Source organism: Grampus griseus (assembly GCF_964374135.1).
Source record: "Grampus griseus genome assembly, chromosome: 19".
NCBI lineage: Eukaryota > Metazoa > Chordata > Mammalia > Artiodactyla > Delphinidae > Grampus > Grampus griseus.
Genome location: NC_139013.1, coordinates 6,781,864 through 6,792,275, shown reverse-complemented (window position 1 = coordinate 6,792,275; position 10,412 = coordinate 6,781,864). Strand labels below are relative to the sequence as shown.

General features: G+C 51.5%; 1 protein-coding gene across 1 annotated transcript; it reads left to right on the top strand.

Annotated features, from left to right (window-relative positions):
* The first annotated feature begins 263 nt into the window (after positions 1–263).
* Positions 264–9,101, top strand: SIGLEC11 (sialic acid binding Ig like lectin 11). The gene is made up of 9 exons (XM_082676851.1): positions 264–358; positions 446–829; positions 948–1,277; positions 1,477–1,524; positions 4,632–4,889; positions 4,979–5,263; positions 5,502–5,598; positions 6,101–6,167; positions 7,903–9,101. Exons 1-9 carry the CDS (start codon positions 316–318, stop codon positions 8,092–8,094), a joined length of 1,704 nt encoding a protein of 567 aa, XP_082532977.1. The 5' UTR covers positions 264–315; the 3' UTR covers positions 8,095–9,101.
* Positions 9,102–10,412: the final 1,311 nt, after the last annotated feature.

Here is a 10,412-nt window from a genome sequence, read left to right as displayed (position 1 = left end):
TTTCCCCGCCTGTTTCCTGGGAGAGCCCCGCTCTTGGCACCGCCCTCCCCCTAGGCTGACCCAGGGTGGCTGCTTCCTGGGGTCAGGGTTTAGAGCAGCCCTGTATCCTCTCTCTGCTCTGGTGCTTCCATCTACGAAAGGAGAAGTCAGAAGAGATGTCTTCTAGACATTTGCAGTTCCGAGCTTCCTCTTTCACTCATCTGTGGATGGTAACTGCGCCCCTCTCCCCCAGAAGCTTCCTGTTGGGGCTTCCTCCCCGGGCAGACAGGCAGGTCCAGAAACTGGACAGTCCTGGAAACTCCTGGCCCCTTGGACATGGACAGGCTGCTGCTGCTGCTGCTGCCCCTGCTACGGGAGGGTGAGTGCGTGGATAGTGGGGAGAGCAGGGTCCCGGCCGGGACAGGGCTGGGGCTGGAGCTGCAGCTGAGCCTCTGTGTCCCCCCAGGGTCCCTGCAGCAGGATCCGTGGTACCAGCTGCAAGTGCAGGAATCGGTGACAGTGCAGGAGGGTTTGTGTGTCCTTGTGCCCTGTACCGTCTCCTATCCCTTGCTTGGCCAGACCGACTCTACACCCATTTATGGTGAATGGTTCCGGAAAGTGGATAGACCATCCCAAATGGACCTTCCCATGGCCACAAACAACCCGGGCAGGGAAGTAAAAAAGAAGAGAAAAATCCCATTCCACCTCCTCGGGGACCCTGGGGCGAACAACTGCTCCCTGGGCATCACAGACGCCCGGAAGGGGGACAGTGGAAACTATTATTTTCAGCTGATGAGAGGTGATGTGAAACATAGTTACAAAAATAACCTGCTCATTGTGAACGTGACAGGTACGGAAGGGTCCCCAGGAACAGATAACAGGGATGGGGGGGAAGGACGGACCCCCCTGTCCCTCCACCTCTAAGGGGGACATTGGCGCATGGTCACATCAGGGCTGGGCACACACAGGGGTCCCCTCTGCGGTCTGGCTTCTCCCTCTCTGCTCTCCAGCGCTGACACGGACCCCCGATATCTACATCAAGGAGCCCCTGGAGTCCGGCTCTAGCAGCCACGTGACGTGCTCCGTGCCAGGGGCCTGTGACCGGGCCACGCCGCCCACCATCTCCTGGACCGGGGCTGCCCTCCGCCCCCCGGGACTGGACTCGAAGGGGGCCTATAACTCCTCGGAGATCCTGCTCACCCCCGGCCCGCAGGACCACGGCACCAACCTCACCTGCCGGGTGACCTTCCACAGGGCTGGCGTGAGCACGGAGAGGACCGTCATGCTCAACGTGTCCTGTGAGCGCGGAATCAGGATGGCGGGGTGCTCGCGGGGCGGGGAATCGGCGCCGGTGACCCGCAGGCCAGGGGCTGGGAGGGTCTGCCGGAAGGATGTAGGCCCTGTTCTGCTGTGCTTCCAGTTCTGTGCCTCCTGGGGCGTGGGGGGCGCGGAAGGGGCAGCTCTGACTCTCTTCCTCACTGCGTCTCTCTGCCCTAGACGCCCCCCAGAACCTGACCATCAGCATCTCCCGAGGAAATGGCACAGGTAGGAAGGGAGGGCTGTGGGGATACAGTGGGGATGGGAGAGACGGGAGAGCCCCCATTCACTCCTAGACAGATTGTTTTTTATTTACTATTCATTTCATGCGAAGATGATTTGTCAAACATATGCAAATTATGAGGAAACACCATAAAAGGAAGACCCGGGGCTTCCCTGGTGGCACAGTGGTTGAGAGTCCGCCTGCCGATGCAGGGGACACGGGTTCGTGCCCCGATCTGGGAAGATCCCACATGCCGCGGAGCGGCTGGGCCCGTGAGCCATGGCCGCTGAGCCTGCGCATCCGGAGCCTGTGCTCCGCAACGGGAGAGGCCACAGCAGTGAGAGGCCCGCGTACCGCAAAAAAAAAAAAAAAAAAAGGAAGACCCGGGTGGTACTTACCACCCTGGGTAAGAACTGGAAGATCATCTCCACCTTTGGAGCACCCGATTTTAGCCCCTCCCTTCTGGCCTCGGAGAAAGCCACTACACTGAATTTTGTGTGATTCTTCTTTTTATTGATTTCATTTTACTTTATTTATTTAAAAAATATGTATTTCTTTATTTTTGGCTGCCTTGGGTCTTTGCTGCTGCACGTGGGCTTTCTCTAGTTGTGGCGAGAGGGGCCTGCTCTTCGTCTCGGTGCGCGGGCTTCTCTTGCTGCGGAGCACGGGCTCTAGGCGCGTGGGCTTCAGTAGTTGTGGCACGTGGGCTCAGTAATTGTAGCTGGCGTGCTCTAGAGCGCAGGCTTGCTAGTTGCGGCGCATGGACTTAGTTGCTCCATGGTACTTGGGATCTTCCTGGACCAGGGCTTGAACCCGTGTCCCCTGCATTGGCAGGCGGATTCTTAACCACTGTCCACATTAGGACATTCACAATGTGGTGCAACTACCCAGCTCAACCTAATTCCAAAACTTTCCCATCACCCAGAAAGAAAGCCCTGTACCTGTTAAGTACTCAAGTCCTCTTCTCCCCTCTCTCCAGCCCCAGGCAACTACTCATCTACTTTCTGTCTCTGTGAATTTGCTATGAATTCTGGACATTTACAGAAATGGAATTATACCATATGTGGACTTTTGTGTCTGGCTTCTTTCACTTAATGTGATGTTTTCAAGGTTCATCCGCATTGTAGCGTTGATCAGAACTTCCCTCCTTTTTACGGCTGAATAATATTCCACTGTGTGGATGGACCACCATCTGTTTCTCCATCCATCTGCTGATGGGCATTTGGGTTGTTTCTACCTTGTGGCCGTTGTGAATGGTGCTTCTCTGAACATTCCTGGACAAGTAACTGTTTGAGTCCCTGATGTCAATTCTTTTGAGTCTGTACCTGGGAGTGGATTTTCTGTGGCAGAGCTGCCTTGACTTTGGTGTGGCAACATCTCATGATCTTGACTTTCACCCGCAGTGCTTGGAGCTGTAATGACCATGTCTCCTTGTCGACAGACCATTCCACTGCGGAACTTAGTTTTCCATTCCATTTTTGTTTTTGTTTTTCTCTTTTCCGTTCTACTTTTTTTTTTTTTTTTTGCGGTACGCGGGCCTCTCACTGCTGTGGCCTCTCCCGTTGCGGAGCACAGGCTCCGGAGGCGCAGGCTCAGCGGCCATGGCTCACGGGCCCAGCCGCTCCGCGGCATGTGGGATCTTCCTGGACCGGGGCACGAACCCATGTCCCCTGCATCGGCAGGCGGACTCTCAACCACTGTGCCACCAGGGAAGCCCTATCCATTCTACTTTTGACAAGCGTTTGAGTTCACTGATTTTAGTTTTCCTGGGAATGTCCCTTCAAACATTCCCCATTCCCTGGGCGAACAGAATAGCCTTTCTTTTGGGCAATACTTCTAAAGCTTGATTGAGCACACACATTTCTCAACGATCTTGTGACAGTGAAGATTCTTACTCTGGAGGCCCAGCAAGGCCTGCAAATCTGCATTTCTAACCAGCTCCTGAAGGGTGCTGATCTCCTGGGTCACAGTCCCTACTCTGAGTTATGAGATTATAAGTCTTAGGGCCAGGAGCATAATTGTGGGGCCTCAGGGATGTATATATATATAATTTTTAAATTAATTAATTAATTTGGCTGTGCTGGGTCTTAGCTGTGGCATGCAGGATCTTTTTTTTTTTTTTTTTAGTCATGGCATGCGGGCTCTAGTTCCCTGACCACGGATCAAACCTGGGCCCCCTGCCTTGGGAGCACGGAGTCTTAACCTCTGGACCACCAGGGAGGTCCCTCAGGGATGTCTATTATCGATGCCACTAGATGAGGCTATGACAGAATAGCTCTGGAGTGGCCACATGTTGCCTGGGACAAGAGGAATTTGTCACTTGGGGAGTCAGTGTGGGAGGGACTTCATCCTGGACACCTCTTCCTTCCTCTGTGAATTTTAGAATGCGAGATGTGAACGCCCTATTTATCCTGAGATAACCGGGGCAAAGGAGGTGAGGAGGTAGAGACCAGGTCCTGAAGAGCCTTGAAGGATCTGGGACTTGAATTTTGGATACTTGAACGGCTAATGGTGAGCAGTTCAGGAAGGAAGGAGAGAAACGTGGATGAGGGCAAATGCCTCAGAGAAGTTAAGGGGCAACCCATGTCCATCCACAGATGGACAGATGAACAAAACATGGTCTATTCGGACAATGGATGAGATTCAGCCATGAAAAGGAATGAGGCACTGATACACATAGATGAACCTTGGAAACATCATGCTGAGGGGAAGAAGCTGGATATTTACACGCCATGGCCGGAAGAGACAAATCCACAGAGACAGAAATTAGTGGCTGCGTAGGGCTGGGGTGATGGGAGGATTGCGGGTGGTGGCTAAGGGGTGCAGAGTGTTGTGGGGGGTCATGAAAATGTTCTAAAATTGATTGCCGTGATAGTTATCGCATGACTTTTAGGTGATATGTAAATGGAGTTGAATGGTATGTGAATTATATCTCAATAAAGCTGCTTAAAAAACTACTTGTGGGATTCCTTCCCAACTTAAAAAAAAAAGTAGAAAGGAGAGAGACATAGAAACAGGGCTTCATAGCCTGGGCTCAGCTCTCTCTTTCTCTCTGTCTGTCTCTCTCTGTGTCTCTGTCTCTGTCTTTGTCTCTGTCTCTCTCTCTCTCCAGAGCTGAATTACCTGGGGAACGGCTCATCTCTTCCTGTCCTGGAAGGAGAATCTCTGCGCTTGGCCTGTGTCACCGACAGCAACCCCCCAGCCACACTGAGCTGGTCCCGGGGGAGCCAGACCCTGAGCCCCTCACATCCCTCGAACCCCGGGGTCCTGCAGGTGCCCCGGGTGGTGTCGGGCCATGAAGGCGAATTCACCTGCCTAGCTCAGCATCCTCAGGGCTCCCTGCGGACCTCCGTGCGTCTCTCCGTGCAGAGTGAGCTGGGAGGAGGGAGAACACCCAGGGAGAGGACACTCAGGTCCGGGGGAGGGGAGGGGCACGCTGATACTTCTCCTTCCCCACAGACGCCCCGCAGCTGCTGGGACCCTCTTGCTCCCAGGAGGAGGAGGGTCTGCACTGCGACTGTTCCTCCCGAGCCCAGCCGGCCCCCTCCCTGCGCTGGCGGCTGGGGGAGGGGCTGCTGGAAGGGAATTTCAGCAACGCCTCCTTCAAGGTCACCTCCAACTCGGCTGGGCCCTGGGCCAACAGCTCCCTGAGCCTCCGCGAGGGGCTCAGCTCTGGCCTCAGACTCGGCTGCGAGGCCCAGAACGTCCACGGGGCCCAGAGCGCCACTGTCCTGCTGCTGCCAGGTCAGGGGGCCTGTTGAGGGCAGAGGCTTAGGGGGAAAGGAGTCTCCATCCTTTGCAGATGGAGCTTGTGGGGAGAGGGGCCTGGACGGGAGGGGATGAGAGACAGGGGTGGGAGCAGAGTTCTGTTCTTTGGCTGGTTGGGGGCTGCAGAAGAGGAGAGCTCAAATTCTGTGGGAGGAAGGGGCACGAGGGTCCTGGGGCTTGGAGGGGAGTCACCCTACACCCCGATCATCTGCAGGGAAGCCCAAGCTTGGAGGAGAATTCATTCTGGGGGCCGTCGGAGGAGCTGGCATCGCTGGCCTGCTCAGTCTCTGTTCCTGCCTCATCTTCTTCACGTGAGTGTCATCTCTTGGGGGAGGGAGGCGAGTGCAGGGGGCGGGAAGGGGTCTGAGCCCTGGAGTCCCAGGCAGCCCCCCCCTGGAGGAATCTGGGTGGTGCAGGGTTTTGGAGAACTGGGCCTTGAGTCAGGAAATCAGAGCAGGGTCTGTCCCCACCCCTCCATCCCAGCCATCCGTGAAGGGCGCCCGTTCTCATTATGAAGGTCAATAAGGTGAGGCGCACCCCCTACCCCCTGGCCTCGGTCAGCCCTTCTAGCCTCTTTTTTTGTTTTTTTTAAAAAATTTTTCTTATTTTTGGGCCACACCGTGTGGCACTTGGGATCTTAGTTCCCTGACCAGGGATCGAACCCATGCCCCCTGCAGTGGAAGCTTGGAGTCTTAACCACTGGGCTGCCAGGGAAGTCCCAGCCCTTCTAGCCTCTTAAGCAGGGAGGACAGTAGTCGCCCTCCAAGCTCTGAGTCAGCTGGGCTGCTGAAAGGTCCTGGCTTCCCCTTTCAGAGTGAAGACCTTCAGGAAGGCCCCCGGTGAGAAGGATGCGCCCTCCATGCTGGGTCCCACCTCCCAGGTGAGTGACGGGTGCTCTGTCCCTCGGGATTCCATCTGGCTATCTCCCCAGCATGGCCATGGCTGCAGTCCTCTTGATGACTTAAGACGCTCATCATGACCCACACAGGCTTTTCCTCTTGGACCCTATCAACACAGTCACCCAGCCCAGTGACCTGGGAGTCATCCTTCCCTCTGCTCTCTGTCTCCTCTCTCAGAGCCAAGGACCACCCAGCCATCTTACTGATTGTACTCAGTTCCAACTGGGCCCTCCCGACCCCTACCTCCTCCTTTCTCTCTGGACCGCTGACCCACTTTCCCCCCACTTCCTACCTCACCTCCCCAAGACAGGATGCCACAAGGCTCTCCCCAAAATAATTATTATCTACTATCAAGTTTGGGGGTCCCCAAGACAAGCTCAATTTCAATAACTCACCAGAAGGACTCACAAAACTCACTGAAAGCTTTTATACTCATGGTTATAGTATATCACAGGACAAGGATAGAGATTAAAATCAGCTAAGGAAAAAGGCACATGGGGCAGAGTCCGGGGTAGACCAGGCATGAGTACCCAGTTGCCTCTTTCAAGTGGAATTGTGCAGAAAGTGCTTAATTCTCCCAGCAATGATGTGTGATAACATGTATGGGCTATTGCCAGACAGGGAAGCACACCTGAGCCTTCACATCCAGAGTGTTTTTTCTTTTTTTTTTTGGCCAACTGAGCAGCTTGTGGGATCTCAGTTCCCCGACCAGGCATCAAACTCATGTCCTTGCAGTGGAAATAAGGAGGCCTAACCACTGGACGGCCAAGAAATTCTCCCATACCCAGCATTTTTATTGGGAGTTGGTTACGTTGGCATGGCTGACTGCCCACATGGCTTAGTGTCCAGTGTCTGCAGAGGTGTGATACTGTGGGACCCAAAGCCCCCACCATCTGTCACATTGTTACACCATCGAGTGTGGGCCAAGACCCGGGTGAACACAGACACTCTCATCAGTCAGGATATTTCAAGGGCTTAGAGGTTCCCTCCCAGGGGCTGGGGCAAAGGGTCACATTTTCTTTGGGCAAGGTTAACCCTTTCTGGCACAACAAGATCCTTTGATTTTAGGGTTCATAATGCAATTGGGTGATTGTGTTTGCCTGAACCTCTGAAATGCTGAGTGGTCCCTGAAGGGCCATCCAGGTCTGAGCAAATCCCTGTCCTCACACCATCCATCCCATTTTTGTCCCATCTTAATTTGCAATTATATAGTAATATAATTGACTACTGCTTTAATGCCTGCTCCCCGCCATCCCCCCACCCCCACCCCAGCAAGTTGCAGGAGGTCAGGAATGGTGTCTTCTTTGTTCCTCACTGAATATTCAGAGCCTGGCACCAGGGGAGCTCTTCCATAAGGCAGCACTGGAGTCAGAAAGATCTAACATACATCTTGGCCTTACCAATGACTAAATGTGTGATTTGGGGATATTTACTTAGCTTCGATTTCTCCACCTGATACATGGGGATAATAGTGTCTCCCAAGTAGACTGTTGTGAGGAATCCAGGAGACTGGCAACTAATTACTAAGGGCCAGGCATTATTACTCTCAAGCATTTGTTGAATGAATGAATGAATGAATGAATGGGGGCCTCAGCCAATGTCTGGAATGAATAGATGAAAGACTGAATGTTCAGTTTTCAGGTTTACTTATGGACCCCACTTGCTCTCTTCCAGCCCTGTTATCCTAGTATGACCCCCTTCTTTCCCTCCACTCAGGGTTACCAGCATGAGTGTCCTCCAGGCAGCCCCCGGGACCTCCCCCTACCAGTGGTGGCCGCCCCCACTTCTGGGGTGGAACGGGAGCTCCATTACGCCTCCCCCAGTTTCTACATGCTGAGGCCCTGGGAGCCTCAGGACCAGGAGGCCGCCAGCACCACCGAATATGCTGAGATCAAGATCCATAAATGACGACCCCCAGCTCTGGAGACCTCCCCCGACCAGAGCTCCCCAAAGACTCTCGGCTGTCGTTGGGCTGCATCGCATCCCTCTGCCCCACCTGCCCCTCCCCCTCCCCCTCCCCTCCACAGGGACCCACCCCTGGGGCACTTCCTCCTCCCCACACATTGCATACTGGCCTCTCTCTGAGCCTGCTTCCTGGAAACTCAATTTGTGTATTTTCTCAGACAAAAAAAATCATTCGCTGATTATCTGAAATCAATGATTCAAGGGTACCTCTTGAATTTTGTGTCCTTGATATTTTGGTTCTCCTTAAGTTTCTGGTTTTGCAGAATCTGCTTATAAAATTCCTTGCACTTCCAGTCTGTGTCCCTTTACATTGTAATATAGTTTTTACGGGGGTCACATCCAACTGATTTTGTTCTTTTTTCCATTGAGTGTCCATTTAATTTTTTCCATTGTTTCCATTCATGAGGAAACATGCCCAACAAGAGCATTATGGGCCAAGATAGGGAATGTGTTTTGGGCATAAAGTTAATAACTTCATGCTGATGACTGTTCTTCAAATTGGAGGTGTTGAAGCATGTAATTCCATCTTTCATAGCGGATTTTGCTTTGCCATTTTTCAGGGTCATGTTGCATCTCTTGATCAATGACCTTTAAAAATGGTGTCCACCGACAAAACAAGAGCATGGTTGCCACTTTTTACCCCCTTCCTCAACATGACACAAGATGGTTCCATGTGCTCTCATGCTGGCAGAGTATTTGGTAACATCTGTGTAAGAGGATCACATTCTCCAAGACATGAAGTCTTTTTGAAAATATCATCGTGCGAATGCCACAGTAATTACCCACTTCAAGTCAGAATTTCTTCTCACAGATGTTGAAAACAAACAGATGGTTACCAAAGAGGAAAGGAGGCAGGGAGGGATAAATTAGGAGTTTGGGATGAACAGATACACACTACTATATATAAAAGAGATAAACAACAAGGACCTACTGCATAGCTCAGGGAACCATATTCATTATCTTGTAATAACTAATAAGGGAAAAAAATCTGAAAAAGAATCTATATGTATATATGTATAACTGAATTACTTTGCTGTACACCTGAAACTAACAACATTGTAAATCAACTATACTTCAAATTTTAAAAAAAATTTCTTTTCCTGTTCTAAGTCATGTCTCTTTTAAGAATAGCCTTGACACTTAAAGAAATTTTCCATCAATTCTTTAAACAACAGAGCACTTAACATTGTTTTCTATTCTTTTTATATATTGATTTTTGGCTGCCTTGGGTCTTGGTTGCTGCGCGCAGGCTTTCTCTAGTTGCGGCGAGCGGGGGCTACTCTTCATTGCGGTGCGACAGCTTCTCATTGCGGTAGCTTCTCCTGTTGTGGAGCACGGGCTCTAGATGCGCGGGCTTCAGTAGTTGTGGCATGCGGGCTCAGTAGTTTTGGCTTGCGTGCTCTAGAGCACAGGCTCAGTAGTTGTGGTGCACGGGCTTAGCTGCTTCGCGGCATGTGGGATCTTCCTGGGCCAGAGCTCGAACCCGTGTCCCCTGCATTGGCAGGTGGATTCTTAACCGCTGCGCCACCAGGGAAGTCCTCTGTTCTTTTAATTTGCATAATTCTATGGCTAAACCAACCCTGGAAATTATAAGTAAGCAATGAAACATGCTTCCCCCCATGGATTATTTTATTATTTTTATTTTTATTTTGGCCGTGCCGTGTGGCTTGTGGGATCTTAGTTTCCCAACCAGGGATTGAACCTGCACTCTCAACAGTGAAAGCACCGATTCCTAGCCACTGGACTGCCAGGGAATTCCCATGGATTATTATTATCTTCTTCTATAAAATTTATTTATTTATTTATTTATTATTTTTGGCTGCACTGGGTCTTTGTTGCTGTGCACAGGCTTTATTTAGTTGCGGCGAGTGGGGGCTACTCTTTGCTGTGGTGCGCGGGCTTCTCATTGCGGTGGCTCCTCTTGTTGCGGAGCATGGGCTCTAGGCGCGGGGGCTTCAGTAGTTGCAGCACGCGGGCTGCAACTAGAGAAAGCCCACTCAGCAATGAAGACCCAACGCAGCCAAAAATAAATAAAATAAGTTAAAAAAATAAATAAACTAATAGCAATTCATTTTAAAAAATATATCATCTACGTTTCACAACGTAGATGTGAAACATCTACATCTCACAACATAGATGTGAAACATTTCACAAACACCCAACATAATTTGCATTTGTAGACTCTCCACCAAAGCAGTAAAAATTTCCCCATTAACTTCCAACTGGGTGTTAAAAATAAGACAACAGGCCCAAAATGGAGT